This window comes from Mustela nigripes, chromosome 4 (assembly GCF_022355385.1).
Source record: "Mustela nigripes isolate SB6536 chromosome 4, MUSNIG.SB6536, whole genome shotgun sequence".
Taxonomy (NCBI): domain Eukaryota; kingdom Metazoa; phylum Chordata; class Mammalia; order Carnivora; family Mustelidae; genus Mustela; species Mustela nigripes.
In genome coordinates, this window is record NC_081560.1 from 119,691,785 (window position 1) to 119,717,348 (window position 25,564).

At 42.8% G+C, this 25,564-nt stretch overlaps 2 protein-coding genes across 3 annotated transcripts in view; one reads left to right on the top strand and one right to left on the bottom strand.

Moving 5' to 3' along the window:
* PRKG1 (protein kinase cGMP-dependent 1) overlaps positions 1 to 25,564 on the top strand; it is a 1,248,991-nt gene that overhangs the window by 680,768 nt on the left and 542,659 nt on the right. The window lies entirely within an intron of this gene.
* On the bottom strand, positions 15,536 to 19,257 carry CSTF2T (cleavage stimulation factor subunit 2 tau variant). Its single transcript, XM_059397427.1, has one exon. The coding sequence runs from the start codon at positions 19,166 to 19,168 to the stop codon at positions 17,327 to 17,329; it is 1,842 nt and encodes a 613-aa protein (XP_059253410.1). The 5' UTR covers positions 19,169 to 19,257; the 3' UTR covers positions 15,536 to 17,326.

Here is a 25,564-nt window from a genome sequence, read left to right on the forward strand (position 1 = left end):
CATTAACATTAAGATAGTTGGGAGACTTTTTGGTGGGGTGTCACAATCCTGCTATCAATCGTCTTTGTTAGTGAGATTTAGGACATTTGTAAGCCAAGGGAGACTCCTGTCTAGCAGGATTGTGAGCTCTGCAAGTTAACTATTTGCTTATTGTTCATGGCAGTCAGGGCTGCCTGAGGGATGCTACACTTATGGAGGGGAAAGGGTGAAGAGGGGGTGCAAGGCGCCAGCTTTTGCTTTGTCCTCAGCCAGCCTCCTGCTCCCTCATCAGTATCCCCATCCTCACCAAGCCCCTGATGCAGTCTTCTGATACCTCTTCATCCATCTTGGTTCAGGCAAGTCCTCTCTCCACGGGGGCTCCCTACCAGCTCCTCAGGTCTTCAAAATTTAAATCTATTCCAAGAACGCCTCTCTGAGTGCTCATGGATTCAGTCTTGCAACTGTACTTTTTTTTTTTTAAGAAATTATTTATTTGAGAGAGAGCACAAGAGAGAATATGCACAGGGGGACTGGTAGAAGGAGATGGAAGATTCTCCATGGGGAAGCAGACTCTCCACGGAGCAGGGAGCCCAATAGGGGGCTGGACCCCAGGACCCTGGGATCATGACCTGAGCCCAAGGCAGAGGCTTAACTGACTGAGCCACCCAGGCATCCTTGCAATTGTCTATCTATAACCCATAGACTGTAGTACTCTGTACTGCCTTCTACTTTGGGGGTCTCTCCTTCTGGACTGCCTAACTTTCTTCCAGGCCAACCATCTGCTCTAAGTCTCGGGACAGAGCAGACACTGAATAAATGTACGATCAATTGGAACAGGGTCCCATCTGATTATTCTGGTGGGCATTATATAAATGCTCACTAAAAGAACAAATAGCATATGGGCTCATGAGCAGTGGGTGTTATACACAACTAATGAATTGTTGAACACTACATCAAAAGTTAATTATATACTCTGTGCTGGTTAATTGAACATAATAATAAAACAAAATCAGGACAAAGTTAAAAGGAAGAATAAATAAATAGAATGAGCTTGTTATATTTGCTTTTTTTGTCCCCTCCCTACTACATATTATGTAAGACTCTATTAAAAATGAAGTGGTGTCTTTATTTGCCTAAGTATCTGGGCACTAGCAGTTGACCAGCAGTTTTAGTGACACTGTTAATACTGCAAATTAGTGATGGAAATACCTAGTCAGTTAATCCACTTAGATTTTGAATGATCATCCCAAGTGATACCTAGCCATAAAATGACTTATGTCCTCTATATGTGTCCTACCCGGTATGTTAGCGCTAGACATATGTGGCAAACAACTAATTAATTAAATAAATTTAAATGCATTTTAAAATCCATTTCCTCAGTCTCATTAGTGTCTGCATAAGTTTTCAGTAGCTGCGTGTAGCCAGTAGCTGCCATATTGAAAGCATCAATATAGCATATTAGACTTAAATTAGTTACGTAGTGACAAATTCATAAACTGGAAATTTACCCATTCGCTTTTATTTTGGATAAGTAAAAATTTGAAAAGAAATATGCTAGCATAAGTAAATAGTCTTTAAAATATGATGAATATTTTTACATAAATCTGCTTAGAGAAATTAAAAGCATTTGCTAAATTAATGCCAAATAAATATTAAAGAAGATACTCACTAGGAGTTACCAGATAAAACTCACATTCCATTAAAAAAATCTGTAACTTTGTAGTTTGGTATTGTGGTAGTTTGCAAGTTATGGTAAAATAAGCATAATTATTTGGACTTATGTTATTTTACCATTCTTCACATAAGCTGATGATATTTCATAAAAGCTTTTACTGGTACATATAATTTTGTAGGATATATTTTTTTAAGTCAGGCTGAGAAACACTAGGTATAAGTAAAACATAAAATACTAAATGAGGGTTCATTAAAACATAACATCTTGGTGCATTGATTCTGAAAGTTTTAATTGACACCGTAGCATGTTGTATATCCTGTCTTTGAAAGCATGAAGAAAGGGCTGAGTTTATGTGAAAATTTCATCCATAAGACAAACATTTGAGATACACCTACCCTATATTTAACATTATAGCAAATAGTGTAAATATTTCCTCAAGATTTTTTGTTTTTTTTTATGGGGTTATTACTATTTGCTTTAGATAAAGGGAAACGTATTTTTGAAAATCTGTTCTCTATTGTACTGGATAAAGCAATAGGGAATAGAAATGTTTAAGCCATAAAAGCTTAAGCTAGATTAAACTCTGATACCATTTCTGTTGGTTTGTCTGAAACAAGATTTCAGGAGCTTGAAACCTCTCAGGTCAAACAGAGTCAGCCGTGAGAGGGTTTTTCAACAGAAGATTGCCTCCACCATTGTAAACTTTGTATTAGATTTCTTCTTGTCCAAAATATAGCTTAACTACATAAGGAAATACAAGGAGTAAAGAAGAGAGGTCACATTTTTTCTTTCCTGCCTGGATCTTTTGGTTCTTTATCAGACCATTCTAGTTTGGTTACTGACTTTTCTTGGGGTGAGGGGGGTTCTTTTTTTCCTCATCTAAAGTAGAGGTCTTCATAGCTGAACGGATTCCGTCCATCCTCTGTTCCTTTCCTTGTTTCAGAGTATTTGGAACAATGAAGAGAGCTGACTCATGTTTTCACAATGCTCTTACCGCTTCTGTGTCCATGGTTTTGTGATTTTTTTTTTAAAAGATTTTATTTATTTGAGTGAGCTGGCTCATGTTTTCATATTGCTCTTACAGCTTCTTTGTCCATGGTTCCATTATTATTTTTATTTTTTAAAAAATTTATTTATTTGAGAGAGGTAGTGAGCGAGAGAGAGAGACTGCATATGTGCATGGGGGTTGGAGGGTGCAGGGCAGAGGGAGAAGGAGAAGCAGGCTCCCCACTCAATAGGGAGCCTGATGCAGGGATACATAGAATCTGGGACTCTAGGATCATGACCTCAGCCAATGGCATACACTTAACCAACTGAGCCGCAGTTGTATTTTTTAAGCAGTAATATCAGTATCTAGTACAAATCACAGACTAAGAACTTACTATCTGTAAGAACATTTATATGGAATAACAATTTAAAAAAGGATCCTCCCTATTCCCTTCAGATTGGAGGAAGCCTTCAGAGGGCGGGGGACGACAATGTTTTCCTTAACCCTCTTAGGGTCCCTGGCTAGGTCTGAAAGTTAAACTGACCAAGAGAGATTAGCAAGAGAAAAGTGTAGACATTTATTCAGTAATAGTCTTCGGTGATACAGGGGTCTTCATAAGGAAATGAAGACTGAAAGAAACAGACCTGAGTATTGTTCTGCTAGTTTTGATCAAAAGTGTGGGCAGATATATATGAGTTAAGTGTAGTGAACTGAGGGAAATTGGGCAAGGTCTCTGAGTTCCTCTCAGAATGCCTTAGTCTTTTAAGATAAGCACATTCCTTTCCTCCAGGTACTGGGAGGCACCTCCCACCACAGGGCTTTATGGCCTGTTTCTGGGGTTTAGCAGAGCAGGAAGGTCACGGTGACCTTTTGCCACTTTTTCCAGACCCCTTCAGCCTAAGATATTCAATATACTGAGATGCCAAATTCTGGGGTGGTTTGTCCTGAACCTCTTTAAGAGGTATAAACCATGAAGATGATTAGGTACATTTTCAAAAAGATTTAAGAATGTAATTGCAAACCCTTACTTTTACCACTGCAATTTGATTCCTCCTATTGTAGGTATTTAAGTGACTCTTAAATCACTAAAGAACTAATTTCATGTTTTAGAGACTTTGTCATCTGACCATCTGCTTACCTAAAATAGAAATACTGAAATCAAAAAACATTTTATTTTATTTTCAGCAAGTAGACGACAAAGAAAAGACATTCTTACAAAGACATACAAATAGCCAGTGAATAGCACATGAATGTCTTTAGCCATCAAGGAAGCGAAATCAAAGTTACAAGGGGACCCACGTGCATTTGCATGGCCACGATCAAAAGTAAATTACCCAGTGTTGACAAAGATGTGGAGAAACTGTAATCGTCATGTGCTGCTGGTGGGAGTGTAAAACGGTGCAGTCGCTGTGGACAACAGCCTAGCAGCTCCTCTGAAGGTTGACATTGAATTATCATGTAATGTAGCAGTTCTGCTCCTAGGTATATACCTCACAGAAATGAAACATAGGGACACGCATAAACTTCCATGCACGTGTCCATAGCATCACTATTGATAATACGCAAAAAGCAGAAATAACACGCTACAACATGGATGATTCTTTTTCTTTCTTTCTTTCTTTCTTTCTTTTTAGGATTTTATTTATTTATTTGAGAGAGGAGAGAGATCACAAGTAGGCAGAGAGGCAGTCAGGGGGTGTGATGGGGGGAGGCGATGGCAAGCAGGTTCCCTGCTGAGCAAGGAGTCCTACCTAGGGCATAGGACCCTGGGATCATGACCTGAGCCGAAGGTAGACACTTACCAGACTGAGCCACGCTGACGCCCCTTAGCAAGTACTTGATTGATGCTCTTCCTATGTTAACCACGACCCAGCCTTCCCAAAGAGGACATGAAATGGAACGTAGGGCTGAAATCCGTGTGAATGCTGGAGTACCTGAACGACCCTTGCTACCGCCATCTTCCTCCCTGAGGAGCACATCTCTTCTCCTCCCCCCAGTCTTGTGGCCAAGGCTGAATATCCCACTATTAGAGGCTCTTGTCAGAGATTCAAAATACTTGGTCAGTGTGTAAATGAAGATGCCAACTGGAGTAAAAAATATTTTAAATGGCAATATTCCATGCCTCTATGGATGTCAGTGGATTTTTCTTCTTTATTAAAATGAAACAGTGAAGGGTTTAGTGGTATGACATACAAGAGCCAGAAGACACCGTCAGTGTCTCGAGGTGAGCTTGAGAGGACACGAGTTGCTTGGGGGTTGGGAAGCAGCCATGATCATGTCTGTGGTACGGGTCTATGGCTTTGGGGGGCTTAGCGAAAAAAAAAGAAAAAGAAAAACACAAAACCTCTCAGTACCTCCCCCAACCTGCCTTATTCCTTCTCTCCCTTGAAGAGGGAATTGGTAGAGAAACACCAATTTTATGAGTGTTTATGAGTCTCCATCCAGTACAGTGCTGGCGCTGACGGAGATGAGTTTCACGGTCATGCCTTGGCTGGTCCTGGCTGTGTCCATGGCCAGGTCATCAGTCTTTCCTCTCCACCTGAATAAATCCTGGGTGAAAGGGAAAGGACAAGGGACACAGAAAAGCCACTTTTCTCCTCTTCCCAGGATAATCCAACTGGAATACTTCAGGAGGGGCAGCTTTGGGCCCTGGTGAAAAGCCAGGTGATGATTGCTCAAGGCTCAACCCATGTCCCAGTGGAGGCACGAACTAGGGGGGGACTTGCTAAAACATGTTTATCTGAAAACAATGACAACAACATCCCTACCAACCAAAGATCCTGGAGCTCACCTCACTTGTAATTCACAAAGCATTCTAATTAAGTGAATTTTGTTTCCCCGCCAGGCAAACAAAGCCTCAAATAGAGGATAGAATACAAGTAGTCTGAACACATGTGAAAATGAGAGATTCCCATGTTTCAAGGTCATCCTCACAGACTCACAATGGGCCTTTGATGTCACCACTCCAAAGGCCTTGATTTGAATTTGAATTTGCGTGTGCTAGGAATCCTTCCAGTTAAATCCCTTAAACCCAATGTAAACCTTTCTTTAAGAGGAAAACAAAAATTCTAATTTGGTAAATTTACAAAGGTGGATGGTTGATTTGTACCGTTCATTATGACTGGGTTCAGAGACAAAGTTGAGCATCATAAATTACAACAGGGTTTTGATACCATTTCCAATAATGCGCTATTAGGGAAAAAGTTAATACAACATAAAGCTGGGCAGGCACTTTTAATGGCTTTTGTTATATAGGTCCTTTTTGGGGGAAGTGCACAGGGGTCTTTAGATGAGATTCAAAAATATTTGGCCAAATTCTTTTTTTTTCTTTTTTTGGCAGGGGAATTCTGTAGAGGGTTTCTTCTCACCGAAACATAAGGAGGCTTATTTTGTGCTTTCAAGATATCTTCTGTTTTCTAGATGATAAGCTGTGTGAGGTTGAGGTAGGACATATTCCTGGATTATGGGTGGAAACGTTTACAAAAGGAGCTGTAGAATCAGAACATGAACTCAGCATTCTTGTCGGCACCGTAACTCTTGCCAGGAAGACTGTGAGATTTGCAGATTCTAAAACAATTCAGGTTTTATGAGAGACTTTTTGTAAAAGGTGGCATTCATCCGAGAGAGTCATTCTTAGTCACCACTTGGCTGAAAGAATTTTTTATGTGTGACGTTTCTGGTGATAATACATACTAAATATAACTGTATTCTTTCTAATCAATTTGCCACAGCTTTTCTTCCACCCCTGAGAAAACAGGATCCCACATATGGACTAAATGCAAACTCAGGTGACCTTCCCATTTCAACTGTAGTATTTTATGTTCTGTTTCCTCTTAAGCCTAATGCTCACTGGATTATCTGTGAAAGAACAGGATTTCTATTTGCGTGGTTTTCAATCTGGCTTCTTAATAGAGGGGATGTCTCATTTAGTTACCTCAGACCAGGTGGGCAAAAGCGAAATTCAACTGCTGGGATTACATCAAACTAAAAAGCTTTTGCACAGAGAAGGAAACTGCCAACAAAATGAAAAGGTAACCTAATGAATGGCAGAAGATATTTGCAAGTGATATCTCCGATAAAGGGTTAATGTCCGGGGCGTGCCTCAGGGCCACGTCAGCTAAGTGTCTGACTCTTGATTTCAGCCCAAGTCACCTCTCTGGGTCCTGAGATTGAGCTCTATGCTCAGCAAGGAGTCTGCTTAAGATTCTCTCTCTTCCTCTCCCTCCACCTCTTCCCCCTCTGCTCATGTGCGTGTGTACTCTCTCAAATAAATAAATTTTTTAAAAAATTAATAAATGTAAATAAATAAAATAAAAAATGAGAAAAGAGAAATAACAACCAACACCACAGAAAGACAAACAAGAGAATATTGTGCAAAAACAAGGTGTTAAATTGGACAACCTAGAAGAAATGGATAAATTCCTAGAAACATAAAATTACCAAAACTGAAACAGGAAGAAATAGAAAACTTGAACAGACTGATAACCAGTGAAGAATTGAGTCAGTAATCAAAAAACTCTCCAAAAAACAAAAGATCCAGGAAGTAGATGGTGTCACATGCAAATTTAAAGAAGGATCATTACCTATTCTTCTCAAGCTATTCCAAAAAATAGAAGAGGAAGGAAAACTTTCAGATTTGTTCTACCATGCCAACATTACCCTGATACCAAAACCAGATAAAGACACCACTGAAAAACAATTCTATAGAACAATATCCCTGATGAACATACATGCAACTATCCTTAACAAAATATGCACAAACAGGATCCAGCAATACATTAAAAAAGCATTCACCACAATGAAGTGAGATTTATTTATGGGTTTCACAGGTGGTTCAATATTTGCAAATCATTCAACGGATACACCACATTAATAAGCAAAAGGATAACAGCCATATGATCATTTTAATAATGCAGAGAAAGTATTTGCGAAGTACAACATCCATTCATGATAAAAACCCTCAACAGAGTAGGTTGCGAGGGAACATAAGTTACATAATAAAGGCCATATATGAAAACCCCATAGCTAATATTCTTCTCAATTGGGGAAAATAGCTCTTTCCCCCAAGGTCGGGAACAAGACAGGGATGACCACTCTTACCACTTTAATTCAACGTAGTAATGGAAGCCTTAAGCCCAGCAAGCAGACAAGAAGAAATGAAAAAAATCCAAATTGGTAAAAAGAGGTTAAAACTTTCATTATTTGCAGTGATATAGATATGATATAGGAAGCCTGAAAGACTCCACCAAAACACTGCCAGAACCGATAAATGAATTTAGTCAAATTGCACAATGCACCATCAATATACAGAAATCTGTTGCATTTCTATACACAAATAATGAAGTGGCAGAAGGGGAAACTAAGTAAACCATTCCATTTATAATTACATCCAAAATAACAAGATACCTAAGAATAAACCCAACCAGAGAGGTGAGAGACCTGTCCTCTAAAAACTCTAGAGCACGGATGAAAATAACTGAAGACACAAAGAAATGGAAAGGCATTCCATCCTCACAGACTGGAAGAATGAGTATCATGATATTGTCCCTGTTCTCCAAAGGAATCTACACATTTAAATGCAATCCTTATCAAAATACCAGCAGTATTTTTCCCAGAACTAGAACAAACCTACACAGAAGACCCCGGAGAGCCAGAGAGTCTTCACAAAGAAAAGCAAAGGTGGAAACATCACAATTCTGGATGCCAAGTTATATGACAAAGCTGTAGTAATCAAAAGAGTATGGTGCTGGTACAACAATAGACACATAGGTCTGTGGACAGAATAGAAAACTCAGAAATGAACCCACAGTTATATGATCATTTAGTCTTTGACAAAGCAAGAAAGAATACCCAGTGGGAAAACCACAGTCTCTTCAACAAATGGTGTTGGGCGAACCAGACAGCAACATGCAGAAGAATGAAACTGGACGGCCTTCTTACAGCACACACACAAATAAATGTGAAATGCCTTAAATACACAAAATGTGAGATCTGGAACCATTAAACTCCTCAAAGAGAACACAGGTAGTAACTTCTTTGACATTGGCTTTAGTAATTTCTTTCTAAATAATATTTCCTGAGCCAAAGAAAATACAAGCAAAAGTAAACTATTCAGATTACATCAAAATAAAAAGCTCTGGGGTGCCTGGGTGGGTCAGTCAGTAAAGCATCTGCCTTCGGTTGAGGTTATGATCCCAGGGTCCTGGGTTGGAGTCCCATCATCAAATTCCTTGCTCAGCGGGGAACCTGCTCCTCCTCTCCCTCTGCTGTTTTCCCTGCTTGTGTGCTCTGTCAACTAAATAAAATCTTTTAAAAGAACTTAAAAAAATAAAACAACTGCAAAACCAAACAATTCTGATTAAAAATGGACAGGAGACATGAATAGATATTTTTCCAAAGAAGACATCCAGATGGTCAACAGACACATGACAAGATGCTCAACATCACTCATCATCAGGGAGATGCAAATCCAAACTGCAATGAGATACCACCTCACACCTGCAGAATGACTACAATCAACAACACAGGAAACAGCAGGTGTGAGCAAGGATGTGGAGAAAGGGAACCCTCCTACACTGTTGGTGGGAATGCAAGCTGGAGCAGTCACCCTGGAAAACAGCATGGAGGTTCCTCAAAAATTTTAAAATAGAACTACCAAACAATCCAGTAATTGCACTACTAGGTATTTATGCAAAGGATACAAAAATATGAAATCAAAGGGATACATACACCCCAGTGTATAGTGGGATTATCTAGAGTAGCCAAATTGTGGAAACAACCCAAGTCCATCACCTGATGAATGGGTAAAGAAGATGTGGTATATATATACAAGGAAATAGTATTGAACCTTTAAAAAGAATGGAATGTTACCATTTGTAATGGCATGGACAGAGCTAGAATGTATGAAGCAAAATAACTCAGAGAAAAATACATATGCTGTCATTCACAGGTTCTATTCAACAGGTCTGGGGTGGCCTCATATTCTGCATTTCTAACAGGCTTCCAGGTGATGCCGATGCTGCTGGCCCAAGACACATTTCATTAGGGAGTGTTTAAAGCAACCTCAGGTCCCTGGAGCCTGAGGACATCCCATCAGAGTGGGAGGAGGGGGTCTAGTATGGGCTGCATTGGTGTATTTCCCTGCAGGGATGGAAGGAGAAGGACTGTGGTACCCAAATTCAGATTAAATTTCCTCAAGATTTTTTCCTCCGTTATCTGAAAAAATTCTGCAAAAAAATCGAAGGTTTTGATATAATGCTTTGTTTAGGATTGTGAGTTTCAGATTTCAAAAAAAATTTGTGTGTTTTTGGTTTTTTTTCTAGAGAGAGAGAGCAAGCACATGCTTGAGCTGGAGCAGGAAGGGAAAGAGAGAGGGAGAGAGAGGCAGACTCCTCTCCCTGACTCTCCCAGTCTCCCACACCAGCTGAGCACAGAGCCCAGCTGGGGGCTCAATATCACCACTCTGAGATCATGACCCAAGCCAAAACCAGGAGTTAGATGCTCAACCAACTGAACCACCCAGATGCCCCTAGATTTCAAAGATTTTTTTTTCAACATTTTATTTATTTGACAGTGCATGTGTGTGTGCACATGAGAGCATGAGCAGGGGTGAGGGGCAGAGGGAGAGGGTGAAGCAGACTATCTGTTGATCAGGGAGGCCATGTGGGGCTGGATCCCAGGACCCTGAGATCATGACCTGAGCCAAAGGGAGACTTTCAAACCACTGAGCCACCCAGGTGCCCCTCAAAGATTTTTCAAAAGTATTTTTCAATTATCTTGCCCCTCCTCCAAGATTTAACAATCCCTTCTTAGCCAGTTTCCTTTATCAAATCTTCTCAAGACATTCGTTCTCATAGAAATAGTGTTTCCAATCCATATAAATAATGTATCGATTTCTATCTTAATATGTATGACCAACAGTACAATGGGCATCAGGTGGTTTATGAACACAGGTGACATGAATATGCATGCGTCATCGTGATGCAGGCCGGCTGGGTGCAAGAATCCAGGAGAAAAGGTCCTACAGAACCAGCCAAGACGGTCCTTGGCTTCCCGCAGGCCGGAAGTCATGTGCACACAGGGGAAGTGGAAAGATTTTTTAGTGTGAGTGAGGGGCAGAGAACAGCAGACAGAGCATCTGGGAGGCTCAGAGAAGAAAGGAAAATGAGTCTCGCCATTGCTTGGGGCTAAGGGTTTGTGTTGTAAAACGGTCTAGGTTCCATGTTCCTCCAGGAACCCGGACAGGGTCCAATCAAAGGCAAGGGCCAGGTGAACAACAGACGTTCTCCCAGGAGTCAGCCGAGGATTATTCAAAGCAAATGTCCCAGAACATGTTCAGGATCTAACTCTTCTGGGATGTTATTAGGTGTTCGAGGTCCTAGAACAAACTTTGAGAACTGACTCCCTTGCTTCCCCCTTAAAGTGGGAACAAAGCCTCTCAGGCTTATTCAGAGGCAAAATGCCGAACAGGAGTTAATGGGGCCCAGTAGAAAAAAGAGCAGAGATGAAACCTTTCTCAAATGGAGTTCTTCAGCACCCCCAAACTCAACAACTTTCATAGAAATCACCTTTTTTTTTTTTTTTGCAACCCTATTCCATAGATATGCCCATACCTAGTATCTGTGTCTGTATCTCTCTCGGTCTGCCTGGGCCCATCCCTCATCTATGCATTCCCGCAGAGACACACAGCCAGCATCAGTGTGGGAACAGACACAACTGATAGGACGGATGTCATGACGCCATATTGAAGAGTAACTCATGAGCCGCCATCATCCAGTTTGCGTTGCGTACAGAGTGATGGGTTTTGAAAAGCATTGGGAAGCACAGATTGATGGTTTAGGGGTGCTCAGGTAAGAGAGCCATTGTTTAAAAACAGGAGGAGGACAGGAGAGACCGTGGGGAGACCATTTTAACTGGGGGTGTTCAGGAAAAGCGCTCTGAGGAAAGGGGTCTAGAAGTTGAAGCCCGAGTAAAGAGAAAGAACTCACCCGTCTAGGGAAGGAGAGGGGTCGGAGGAAGAGAAACTGCCAAGTACAAAGCTCAGAGGTGAAAACGAGTTCATAAACTCCAGGAGACGAAGCTCGGCCTGAAGCCGCTTCAGCCCTGAGTTGGGGAACTGAGGGTGGGAGGTGGGGTTGGCTCAGGGCCTGACAGGACATGGTAAGGCTGTGGGATTTTACTCTCAAAGCAATGTAAGCCAGGAGAGGTTTTAAATGAGGGAGGGCATGATCTGATTTTTTGTTATTATTTTTGTAATTAGTGTGGCTTCTGTGTGGAAATTACATAGTGGAATTTTTTAAAAAAATACTTAATAACAGATAAAGATATCAAAGAACCCTTTTTCCCTATGTATCCTAAATATATGCCCATTCTAGAGCCATTAGCATTTAATATTACATATATTTCTCTTTTTAGAACTATATTTTTGAATTGAAAAATATAGTTATTTTGGCTTAGTATTTATTAAAAATACAAAACATTTGTGGGAGAAAGGTACTCATGGGATTAGGATTATAGGATATTCCTTGGTTCAGTATATCTCATGAAAAGCTAGCAATAAAAAATGTGCCATGCCCTTTTTTTTTTTTTTTTTGGTGCATTTCTTTGTTTGGGTGTTTGTATATTTGCTTGGTTAGTTGATTTGGCAAAAATAGACGTGCTGGACCTCTGGTCCAGCTGTTTTTCTAGTTCACATTTGTAAACTAAAAATTTCTATCGAATTGAACAGAGTTGTTTTCCTACAGAGGAAAACAGGAGCTGTAAACTCCAAGCGTGCCTGGGACTGGCCAAGAGGTGTGTGAATCACACCTGCTGTTAAGGCCATAGGGGAGGCTGGGCCTGTGGCCCCACTAAGGAGTATATGGTGACCCTACCTGTACTCAAATTCAAAATTTTGAAACCCTTGGGCTTAAATATCTGCAGGCTTTATGGGCCCAAGGGCACAGGTCCAGGTCCCTTGTTCAAAGATATTTAGAGTTTCCAGAGAACAAAACTGACAAAATGGATGGTGGGGAGGGGAAAGCATGTGATGATGGGCCAGTGGAGAAACACAGAAGCATTTTGGATGTAGGCTTGCCTTGAGACAGGAAGCCTACTCTGTTAGTAGGTGATGTTTGTGCTTATCCTCACAGAGCCAGGGTGGTGTCTGGAAATGTTTGAATTCCTCATTTATGTTGCTATGTTCTTTAACATGTGAACAAGGGTGATGTTTGGGACACAGAACATGATTTCATGGATGTTAATGCAGCAAGCAAGGCCCATATAGGCCTTTTCATCCTGTTATAAACTCAACTACATGATTTTTAATGTGGTTCATGTTTTCCATGTTATTAAAATTGAACCTTCAAGGTAAAGGAGGTTGGGGACTGAGTTAGAGTAGATATATCTCGGTCTATGGAATTTCTAAGGATAAAGAGACAGATTCATAAATATCTAGGTTGTCTGATAGTCTTTCCAGGTAGCAGAGCAATGAAAGGCGGACTGAATTTTGGGTAAGATAGGTAATTAAGTACAGAGACAAAATAGTTTTCGGGGGAACCTGCTGATTTCATGGCTTGAGGTCTGAGAGATAATCCATTCCACTTTTGTGATAGACAACAAATTAGTAATCAAACATATTCTTTTTCTAAATGACTGACCTTTGGGACCCATGAGAATGATGTTTGCAAATTTAATGCATACTGGTTCATACAAAAGCAATTACAGCTGAGAATATTGTGCATTTTAGTCTAATTCTTTAATGATTAATTACCTGCCTTTGGCACCTACACCAGCTCCTGCCAATCAAGAACTGTCATTTACCAAATACTTCAGCTTTTTTTCTAGGGTAATACTTGAGTGTTTTTATGTACAGTGTTTGATAATCTCCGAGCTTGTTATTTTTGATAATCCTACCCCAAAATCACTTTTGATGTAGTGTAGGCCCTGTACTGACATAAGGGTTATACCGTGGTAGAAAAATATCAACTGTTAACATCTCATGAGAAAGGTGGTTTGTAATATGAACACTTAGAAAGCTGGATTTTCAGCTAAAGGAGTAAACATTTGGTTTTTATTTGTTTTTTAAACATTTGTTTAGAAGTGTGTAAAAGCAAATGAAAATATTGGGAGATCTAGTTAAGATTTGGAATATGCGTATGTATGATATTTTCACAACCTTTATACCAATATCATAATATTCATACTATTAAAGTTAATAATAGCCTTAATGATATTTTTTAAGTATATTAATTTTCTTAAAATGAATTAGTTCTTGACAAGGCTGGTGAGAAAAGCCAGCTCCAAGCAAAGGTCTGTCTAGAGATTAGCTGACAATTTAGTCAGAGGCTGACTCACTCTTTTGTGAGAAGACCATGAGATGTGATGGATAATTCAGTCTCCCCCACAGTGGGTTGCTGCGCATAATTACCCTTACGCCTCCTCAGACCTAAGAGAAAGGCCTGATATACTGTAGGAAATTAGGATCTGTGTGCTTAGTTAATGTCCCATCAAAGCTTGGGAAAGCAAGACACTTTGCAAACTGAGATTATACTAAGGTTTTTGGTTTGGGTTTTTTGGTTTGTTTGTTTGTTTGAATTGCTGTTTTTAATGCTTTTCTACCATTACAATTCTGGAAAGTGTTGAAAAGTCATACTTGATCTCACTTGGATTAAGTCTACCTTCATCCAGGATTCATACTGGTTTATAGCTTATCAAATAATTCTTAAAATATAAGAGGAGAAGGGCTAATGGGCAGGGACTGATTAAAGTTGACCTTTTCCTATTCCCCAAGAAATACACTGCTGGAGAGAAATTAGCCTTAAGGAGGCATTTGCAAAGCATCGTTTCACTCCACCATCTTTAGGTATTGTTACTATGAAAGACTTTGCGATTCCATCTGTGATTCCATATTTAGGAAAATGCAGGATGCTCGGGGTTATAACCAGTGATTATATAGCAACAGACCTAAGATTCTGATTAGAGGGGCACCTGGGTGGCTCAGTGGGTTAAGCCTCTGCCTTCGGCTCAGGTCATGATCTCAGGGTCCTGGGATCGAGTCCCGCATAGGGCTCTCTACCTGGCAGGGAGCCTGCTTCCTCCTCTCTCTCTGCCTGCCTCTCTACCTACTTGTGATCTCTCTTTCTCTGTCAAATAAATAAATAAAATCTTAAAAAAAAAAAAAAAGATTCTGATTAGAGCACACACACATTGCTGGGATCACCATCAAAAGAAATGAGGCTCTGTCCATTGGCCCTGAGATACTCAGTGAACCGAAGTGAGGAGAACCTATTTTATAAGGTTTTTCAGAGCTAGGGAGATTGCTTCTGCTATCTGCTACTAGTTTGTTTTCTCACGTAACTCCTTGTTATAGCTTATTTTGTTCTGTGTGGAACCTTTTTTGGGAAAATGGATTTTCCCCTTAAGACAGATAGAATGTGTTGTCGTTTGTCTCCTGTGATTTTGGCATAGCAAATACAGAAATGAGGGACAGTCCATGTTCGGAGTTCCCAGGCTAAGGAAAGTGGGAGTGGGGGATGCAGAGTGTGGTAAAATTGTAGGCTGCAACGTAACAAGTGCTGTCAGTTATGGAGGGGACTGTAAGATCTTCTGGGACCTGGAGGAGTTCTCTGTGGGAGACACAAGCAAAATACCTAATATCTGGGCATGCACCAAGATGTTACTGCTGATACCAACCAGAGTAACGTGTCTTCGTAGTTGTTTCAGCTCTAGAACTACACAGATAATGGATTTAAGAAAGGGATTTCTATCCACTCCTGCAATTTTTAATTAATTAATTTATTTTTTAGTTTTGCCTTTTTCATTTAGAAGTATTCAGACTCATGGATCTCTCACGGATAGATTATCTTTTGATTAATTCGTTCATTAAAAGTAAACATCAGATATTAAAGTCATCCTTAATTTTACATTCCTTTTATTCAGTCTGCACTGAACAATGCCGATTTAACTACAACAAAGAATATAACATCTGTTTTCAGTCAGAGCCCTTCAAAGTTTTGAGATAAAACAATGGTAACTTCCAAGTAATCAAGCCAACTCTGTGAATTAATATTAACCAAAACTATCATACACGCAAAGGAGTTATCCTCTCCAATATGGGGGTGGGGAGCATATAGAAAACATGGCAAGGTGGATATTATGAAAACAATAAAAAAAAATGAGTAAAACAGGTGGTAGGAAATAGCACAGGGGAAGAAAACTTTGTAAAAGAGTCAAATACCCATTTAAGATGCAAAAACCTCCTAAGGGGAAAAATTCAGTTTCCAAGTCTCAGCTCTCTCCTTGTATTAAATGCTGTTTTTTCCTGTTACTAGACATTGGTTTTTCTTCTCCAGGGTAAGGCCACCTGGTTATTTGGGTGTTTATGCTTCTGTTAATTATAATTTGGTCTGACACAAATTTGTATGTGTTCATCCACATCTTTAAGGGTTGAAAATGAGTTAGGTAGTAGCTCTACAGAAAATGTGGTAAGCCCCACCTTCCTACTTTTTAATTAAATCTCTCAGAGTATGTATATTAGGACTAAATGGCTTTATTATAAAAAGCAAAGTAAGTAATAACTATTTGAGCAGAGATTTCTCTACATACCTGCGTCTCAATCATTCTGGTAACAGGGTGACAATAAGTAGATCTGCAAATAAGAAAACTGAAAGGCATGGTAAGTGTTGGAGGGACTAATTTTAAGTCCTGACTCTGGCTGACCACATGGGTACCATCTGTACATGGAAGCTAGTCCCCAGGAACCTGGGAACTTCACAGCATGAAGCTTTTGATAACTTACGAGAAGTCTAATGCTGGGCAGAATTCACCCAGATCAGCTGCTGCCGAGACACTGAAATCAGAAAGGATGTGAGGGGATTACTTAAGATTCATATTCAGGGCTTGAGACCACTGAGAAAGAAGGTATTGAGAGAAGCTGAGTCTCATGGGAGCAGCCTTCAGTAACCTGGCTGATCCCAGACCTGCCCCAGCTAAATCGTTCCGCTCAAGGCCAAGCCGGAATACTGCAGGTGTCTGAATGCTGGGATAAGTGAAACATCTCACCAGATGCATTCCTGGATTATTCAGGTAGCATAGCTTAAACAAAACAAAACAATTCTAATACCACAAGTTAATTAGCACTACTATTTTGAAATATCTTCTAAAACACTAAAATGATGCTTAACCTAATACAGCATTGTCCCCAAAATAGGACTTTGTATTTTCAATGGCTTACCAAAACATGTATCTTGTAATTCTGAGGTAAACTTCTTTATTTTCTTACACAACCAAAAATCTTTAACTATCTTAGTACATTACCATTTTAACAGGTCAGTTTAGTCTTTACGTGCAGTTTTCACACTGTTTAACCCAGTTATTTTAAAAAATGTAGTTAACATATTGTAGACACTTTTAATATTGCCGCATATTCTTTGTAATCTTATTTGGTATAATGTAACCATGTTCAGAATTATTTGTGTATATTTACAGTGAATAAAAGTGAACAGACCCACTCCTTCCTCCCCCCACCCCCCTATTAAAAATACAAACAACAACAACAAAAAAAGACAACAAGATGCAATGAGATAAAGTTCTGGGAGGGAAACTCTAACCATTCAACTGTGGGAATGCAGAAATCAGTTTTCTGCATCCACTCCCCATGCTACAGAAAAACTTTAGGACTACTGTCAAACGTTTCCTAAAACCTTTCAAGAAGCCCCAGTCGATTTCTGAATTTGTTCCTTTAAAATGAGGATGCTCTGCCTTTGCTCAGGGGGCAGCATGGCGATCTGATCTGCAGTCAGTTGAAGAACCTGCATGATCAGAGCTGCCTTTTCTTGATCCTGTGGAGTTACCTGGCTCTGCCCAGGACTAAAACTGCTAGGCTGGCCTCCACCTTGCTTGCCTGCCCCCTGCATGCCCACTGCTTGTATGCCTGCCCCCTGCATACCTGCTCCTTGGATGCCCGCCCCCTGCATGCCCGCTCCTTGTATGCCTGCCCCCTGCATGCCAGCTCCAGGATTTCCCACCCCGGAAATGCTGGAGACCTGTCTAGGTCCCTGAGGACCACCTGCCCCCATACTAATGGGCCCAGGACCCTGGATTCCACCAGTCATAGGGCCTCTGGAACTGGGGCCAGGACCCCGTATCTCCATCCCTCTTCCATCTATGCCTCTCGCTTCCATCCCTCTGGTTTCCATCGCACAGGTCTCCATTCCTCTTCTCTCCATCACTCGTGTCTCTAAGACTTCAGTCTCCATGGCTCGAGTCTCCAGCCCTCGAGAATCTCTACTACCTCTACCATCCATAGGGAGACCTCTCTGATCTATCATGGGTCCCCTGGGCTCTCCCATCAGCAGTCTGGGATCTGCTAACGGCCCTCCCCTCATCTCATGTGAGGAAGGGCCCCGGCTGTCATGACCAGAGGCATGGTGCATGGGGGGGCCCTGATGAGGAGGGCCAAGATAGCCTCTGGGCTCTACTTCTCCAGTGACTGAAAGCAGAGTCCCTCCACGTGGGTCGTTTGGAGCATCTCCCAACAGTCCTCGAGGAGGGAGGCCCCCAGCAGTCATGGGCCCACGAGGTATAGGAGCTCTAGGATCCGACATCTGCACCTGCCCCCGCTCTAAAGGCACTGGACCGACGCCTGGCATTCCAACCTGGGGCTGCATTCCTCCACCAGGGGTTAAGGCACCCGGCCCCGGCCCGGGAACCGCGGCCGGTATGGGGCCCGGGGCCGGAATCCCGCCCTGGATAGGGGTCTGCATCAGAGGAGGGATGTCTTTGACGGGTCTTCTGGCCATGTGCTGAGGCTGTGGGGGGGGAGGGTTCTGCTGGTTGAGCAGAACATTGGGGCCGGGGCCCAGCCCGGGGCCGGGACCGGGACCAGGGCCAGGGACGGGGCCGGGGCCGGGGCCGGGGCCGGAGACAGGCTGGGATTTGCCCGGGATCAGCGGCGTGACATGGATCTTGCGGTGCAGGATCTTCAGCGCGATCTCGGGGTCCATGATCCTCATGACCACCTGAGCCTGCAGCAGCGCGTAGGCCAGCTGCGGGTTCTGCAGCAGCATGTTCCGCGCTTCCTGGTGGCTGTTCTGCACGCACAGCTTCATCTGCTTCATGAGCTCGAACATCTGCTCCGGCGGCAGGCTGGCGACCGCCCTGGTGATGGACTCGGGCGCGTCCTCGGGGTCGATGGGGTCCCCGTACGGGGAGTCGATGATGGGCGCCGCGGGCCCGAGGCTCTTGAGCTCCTCCTTGTTCTTCTCGCTGGCGGCGTTGTCCACCCGCAGCGCCCTGCCGCTGAACTCGCGCCCGTTGAGGTTCCGCATGGCACTGAGCGCGGTCTCCTGGTCCTGGTACTCGCAGAAGCCATAGCCCTTGGGCTTGCCCGTCTCGCGGTCGTACACCAGTCGGAAGCTGACCACCGAACCCACCTCCGAGAAAATGTCCTTCAGCTGCTCCTCGGTGGCCTCGTACGGAATGTTGCCCACGAACACGGAACGCAGCGACCGATCCATCGCCGGGTCTCTCACCGCCAAACTCGACATGATTCCGGTTGGGCACACGGCGGAGAGCCGATCCCTCCCGGAGTCGTCCTCTGGCGACCCACACTTCCGCTGAGCAACGGAAGCGGCTCTCAGGCCCCGGGCGGAAACCTCAGCGACGCGACCGAATCGTTCCGGCCGTCCGCGGACGTCGTACCGCCTCTGCGTTCCCCTCTCTACCTCAGCCAGTGCTTTCGGCCGCTGGACTTTCGTAACTCCGCCAGCTCCTTGTCACCAAAGGCAACGATTCCTTTCTCGTCTCTTATTCGGAAGACTTCCCATGGCGAGCCGCCACGACCGCCAGAGAAAGCTTAGCGCGGACTAACCGTAGTAAAAATGGCCGCAGGGGCTTCACTGTGGGGACCGGGAGCGACCGCCTCCTTTGACGTCAGTCAGGGGCGCTTTTGCTTCCGTTTGCCCGGCGGGAAACCGCCAACCGCAAGCGGTTCTGATGCTAGGGTCTCCCGGCGCCGTCATTCCCGCCTTCCTCCGGTCTATTTAAGCCACGTTTAAAATCCCATTGCGGACCATTAGGGTACAAAGTGTAGACGTTTCAGGGCAGCTTTGGGATTTGCACATTGACATACCGCGGCAGCAGCCCCGGTTCAGAAAGCATTTGGGGAGAAGAGCTGCCCCAGGCCCCGCGGTGGCAGGTGCAGCCGCAGGCAGCGGCCCCGGTGCCGACGGTCCTGGTCCTTAACGGTGTTAACCGGTGCTGCCTGGAGTGATTCATGGCCAGGGACGTTTTGTGGCCGTAGGGTATGAATCCCACGTGCCCAGCCGCTCCCAGCCTGTAGGCTTAGATTGCTTCTGATTCCTGGAGACTGGTGCGATGCTCTGGCCGCGGCTGCCCTGGAGGGAAAAGCAACCTGCTGAGAATGTACTGCTGCTAGTCCAGAAGTCGAAATAGACCTGGGGTGTGGGGGTGCCCCCATCACTTAGCAGGTGATAGAAGTGAAGCGTGCAGGGCAGGAAAGGGCAAAGCAGAGTTCATTCCTCCCTCCCTTCCTCCTTCCTCTTTTCTCTCTTCCTTTCCCTTTCCTTTTCTTCCCCTCTCTTTCCTTTCTCTCCCTCTTTTCCTTCCTTCCTTTCCCCTCTCTCTATTTCTTTCTCTTCCTATCTTCCACTAATCTCTACGCCCAATATGGGATCAAACTCACCAACTCATGAGACCAAGTGTCTCGGGCTCTCACGCCTGAGCCAACCAGGCCCCCCTAAAACCAGATTTCTTAACCATGCTGGTGTGTTCTAGCGCTGCCCCGCAGGGTAGCCGGTATCCACGGAGAGGTCCTGAGTGCTGGAAATGTAGCTGGCCTGACTGAGAAATTGAACTTTCAGTTGTTAAGGAAAAATCCACCAAGTAAATTTTAAAGATCTGATTGGTTTTGTTAAAGGGTTCATGAATCAGGCTGCACCCCCATGAGCAAGTACAGAGTCACTCCCAGGAGTTGTACAAAATGTTTTCCTGTTTTTGATAGAGAATGGAACGAGAAAGTTAATAGCAAAATAAAAGGGTTCTTCCAGGGGAGTCCGTTTCCTAGGAAAGCAAGGGGTCTCATCCTGCAGATTACCTTATCTTCCGGAACAGGATGGAGAGGACCCAGGAGACAGACTCACTGGTGCTGATGGGAAAGAAAATGTCCTGACTGACCCAGTTAAAGCTACCTTCCTGGGGAGACTGAAATCGCATTTAATTGGTTATTACCTGGACTTGGAAGGTTGGTCTAAGTTTCAACATTATGGGCCTGTGGTTTTCCTTTTTTTTTTTTTTTAACAGTTTAATTTCTTTTTTATTTAAATATAAAAAGTGGTGTCCAGGGGTGCCTGGGTGGCTCAGGCTCAGGTCATGATCCTAGAGTCCTGGGATCTAACCCTGCATGGGGACTCCCTACTCAGCAGGGAGTCTCCTCCTTCTGCCTGCCTCTCCCCGTTTGCACTTTCTCTCTCTCTCTGATAAATATATATATCTACACACACACATACATACTGATACCCAGTTAGACTACTGAAAGTCTTTGTAGTATCTCTGGACAAACTTGGATATAGAATCTACTTTTGCAATGACAAATTTTATTAAGCTTAAAGGAAACATCAAGTATTTCTAGTTAAAATTTTGCATTTTAATTGAGATGGCTTATATGTGTAAATACATGCTAGATTTTGAAGATTTAGTGAAGTTTTGAAGCCTTAGTAAAGTAAAAATATCTCGCCAATTATAGTTTACATGCTAAAATAGTTTTTTTTTAAAGATTTTATTTATTTATTTGACAGACAGAGATCACAAGTAGGCAGAGAGGCAGGCGGGGGTGGGGTGGGGAAGCAGGCTCCCTGCAGAGCAGAAAGCCAGATGTGGGGCTCGATTCCAGGACCCTGGGATTGTGACCTGAGCTGAAGGCAGAGGCTTTAACCCACTGAGCCACCCAGGTGCCCCATACATGCTAAAATAGTTTTAATACTCTGGAGTAAATGTATTTTAATAATATTCATTTCATTTTTTTAAAAGATTTTATTTATTTGACAGCGAGAGACACAGCTGAGAGCGGGAACACAAATGGGGGAGTGGGAGAGGGAGAAGTAGGCTCCCACTGAGCAAGGAGCCTGATGCAGGGCTCAATCCCAGGACTGTGGGATCATGATCTGAGCCGAAGGCAGACACTTACCAACTGAGCCACCCAGGTGCCCCACTTAATTTTTTTAAATGTGGTTGCTTAAGAAAAATTAAGTTACATATGTGGATCGCATTTTATTTCTAAGGACTGCATTTCTCCAGAGTTTACATCTTACCTCCTAAGCAGAGAATTATTTTAGTCTACATATTCCTTTTGAGGGGATGGCAAACCTGGAAATCACATCCAAAAATTGGGTCATGTAGCTTGAGATCATAGTCCAATGAATAGGTCCGAAATGACTAGGACAGTTTAGCTACAAATAAGACAGGGCACCCGTTTACCTTTAATATTTCATCAGAACAGGCTGGACATAGCTATTCGCTGAGACCAATGATAACTTACATCACCCAATAAAATCTTCGCTCTGATGCCAGCAGGCCGGGTCCGAGGTCCCAGAGGGGCCTCCTGGAACAGCCATGGAGGGCCTTGGTTTCATGTGGGATGGAAGTCACATGTGAGCCAGCGGGAGGTGAGAGCAGTGTTTATTGAAGACATAGAGGGAACAGGTACAGACAGGGCATCTGGGAGACTCAGAAAAAAAAGGAGCATGAGTCTTTGTTTGGGGTCTGGTGTTTGATGGAAGGCCATGGTCTGGTGTATGGGTCCCCTCAGGCATCCAGGAACCGTGAGAACCAAGACAAGGGCCCATGTGTCACTCCTTGGAGCCAGAGGTGGCCTGGAGATGTCTGGAGATGTCTGGTGGCTGGAATGTGCATATGACAGCTTCATCCTCTCCTGGTCCTTCCTTAGATGTTCTCTGTTCTCAAGAAATCACTGACTCCTGGTCCCTTACAGGGAACACATACATTATTTGTATTACGAGGCTTGTGTAAAGTGAGGTGGGGGTACAGGTCTTAGCAAGAATAGGAGCAGGAAAAGGAATAGGCAGATTTTTATGGAGTCCTTCAGTTTCCCTGTCTCACTGCTCGTCAAAGAAACAGAATGCCCACCCATGAGATTCTTCTGCAGGCAGTGAAGTGGGGTGGGGGAGGGGAGCTGAGGCTGGTGTTATTCTGAAAAACTACACCCAAGTCCTTGGTCTTTTTTCCATATATCTCTTTACAGAGAGAAGCCATGGCTTTTTTTTTTTTTTTTTTTTTAAGCACATTTGATGTATAATTGTGTTTTTATTAAACGTAGTCATCTGGAGGATGGTAAGAGGCCGTTAGAATAAATTGTCAAGTTCACGAAAGGTGGCATGGCTTCTCTGTCGTTACCTTTTTGCTGCTTGTGTTGGACCCCTTGGGCCCATACTTCATTGTGCATCAGAACCACCTGGAACCATGGCCTGTTTGTCCAGGTGGATGTGCCTGACCGCCTCCTCTCCCAAACTTAGTATTTCTGGAGTGGGAATGGAGAGTTTGCATTTCTGACTGGTTTTCAGGTTAGGCTGATATCCGTGGTCTTGGGAGCCCACTTTAAAAATCATTGATCTGAACAAATGGACTTTAAGTGCTTTTGTTTTGTTGTCTTCATTTTCCAAATGTATTGAGTATACTCTGTTAAAAGGTATGAGATATGCGTGGTCTTTAAAGAAAACCTACTATCTTCATGCTGCCCTAACAGAGCTAGTACCTGCTGACCCCACACTGAGGGTACCCTGGGGGGAACAGAGTGGCTGAGGGATGCTGGCGATGAACAGGCAGGGAGAGGCCATGACTGTCAGTGTATGCTTTTTGCCGTAGTTCTCCCATATGTTCTTTAGTCCCCCATTCCAAACTGGAAGAATGGTTTGCTGTGACCCCATTCTTAAAGAGCCAGAATGACCAAGCACATAGCTCAATGCCCAGGACATGTAAACTAATATTTATTATTAGCTGAGTGGCCCAGAATTACTCAGAGCTCTTAGAAACCTGTGTATATTTCCTAGTACCAGCACATAATTTTCGCAGATCTACCTTGGAGCAACTTCCCTTTTATATTGCTGTCTTTGCTCCCAGAATGTTTACACTTCAGATAATTTGTAACATGGCATAGGATCTGAAGAAAAATGTGCATGACATCTTGCATGTTTAAGTGTTTATTCTTTCTGTAAATCAAAATACCAAGTATTCTGAGAGTAAGTAAACAACCTCAGAACATACAGCCAAATGAGGGCTGTTCTTCAAACTAATTACCTTTGGGAACTATAAACTTAATCCATTGACACTTCCATTGTTCCAAATGATTTTTAAACTCCTACCCTGAAATTGTTTCAGGGCTCCATTTATAAGTCATACTGGAAAATTTGTATCTTAACTCAAAAGTACACCTCGTTTTCAACAAAGAACTACCTCTAAGGTGAGTTCTCATCATTCATTCAACAAATAAAATGAGCATCTACCTGTGCTAAGCTCTGTCCTAGGTGCTGAGGGTACAGTGGTGAAGACGAAGTCTATCTGTCTGTCTGTCTATCTACCTATGATTTTCTCCCTTGAGTTCAGTGGTTCTCAACTTCAGCCTTCATCAGAATCCCCTCTGCCCCTCATTACAACCCAGATTTCTGTACAGATACCCCACTCCCAAGAGTTTCTGATACAGCAGGTTGGAAGGAGGCCCCCAAACTTTGCATTTCCCAAGACGTTCTGGGTGGTGCTCATGTTATTCATTCAGGAACCACACTCAGAGAACCTCCGGGTTAGTGGAACGTCACCATCTTTTTGTATCGACAGTGTTGTGCTGCTGTATTGCCAATGCCTAGAATACATATGGACAGAACAAAAGACTAAATATAAGGTATTTTGTTTTGACAAAGGAGAATGAAGTTCTTTCTTTGAATGGTGTTACCGCTTAGAAGGAAAATGACAATTCTACTCAAAGGTAGAAGAGTTCCAATCATCAGGAAGATAGAAAGAAGGGACGGTTTATACACAAAGGCAAGGGACTTCTTTCCAACCTAGAGGACAAAGAGAGAAGGTCAGGGAGCACTTTGTGGAAGAGCACATTTGATCTATTTCTTGAAGGGCTCATACACTTTTTTCAGAAATGCCAGTTAGAACTTAAAAAAAAAATTTTTTTTTTAGTACCCCTCTTTGAAATTTGTCTTCTCAATCTATGGTGAATCTTATGTCCTACTCTCAATGTCTACAGAATCTTCATATTTAGATATACGTTTTAGTGTTTGGAAATAGCGACATAAGCTTTCTTGGCCAAGCCTGGTCTGAAAGGGAGTTGATTTGGTTGCATAAACCCTTCATTTTACACCAGAGGAATCCCGTGGCATTAGATAACATGTCCCCAGTCAGAGTGGGGACCTTGTCATTTTATTCCTAGGTCAATGAGATAGTTCCTTCATATTACATTTTCATCAAATAAATAAGTAATTAAGTATGCAGACAGGCTGATAAGGTCTAGGTCATCAAGGGGCTGGGATTTAAAGAAAGGATTATAACTTGGTATGTGAACACAGATGATGGAGAGAAATAACCCAGGAACTAGAACTAGCCAAAACACAAACAGATAGAAATAGCCAAAACATTTTTTGATGTCTTCAGAGGAAACCAAAAAAAGTGGTTGGTGAGTAGTGTGATTTAAGATTGTCTTTTGGGAGAGATTGTGAAAGATTCTGAGGATGAAATTTATGAGTATAAGCTTGATGTGTGAGTCGGTAGGCTTTCTTCCTTCTTTCTGACACCTGGACACAGAATGGTAACAGCAGAGGTTTAAGAACACCAGTCTTGTCCAGTCCCTTGTCTATGAGATCTCTCAGGCCCAGACTCTCCTTGTTTTAAGGGTTTTATTGTTAACTGAA

Coding starts and splice junctions, on each gene's coding strand:
- CSTF2T (XM_059397427.1), bottom strand. CDS start 19,168: ATGTCGAGTTTGGCGGTGAGAGACCCGGCGATGGATCGGTCGCTGCGT.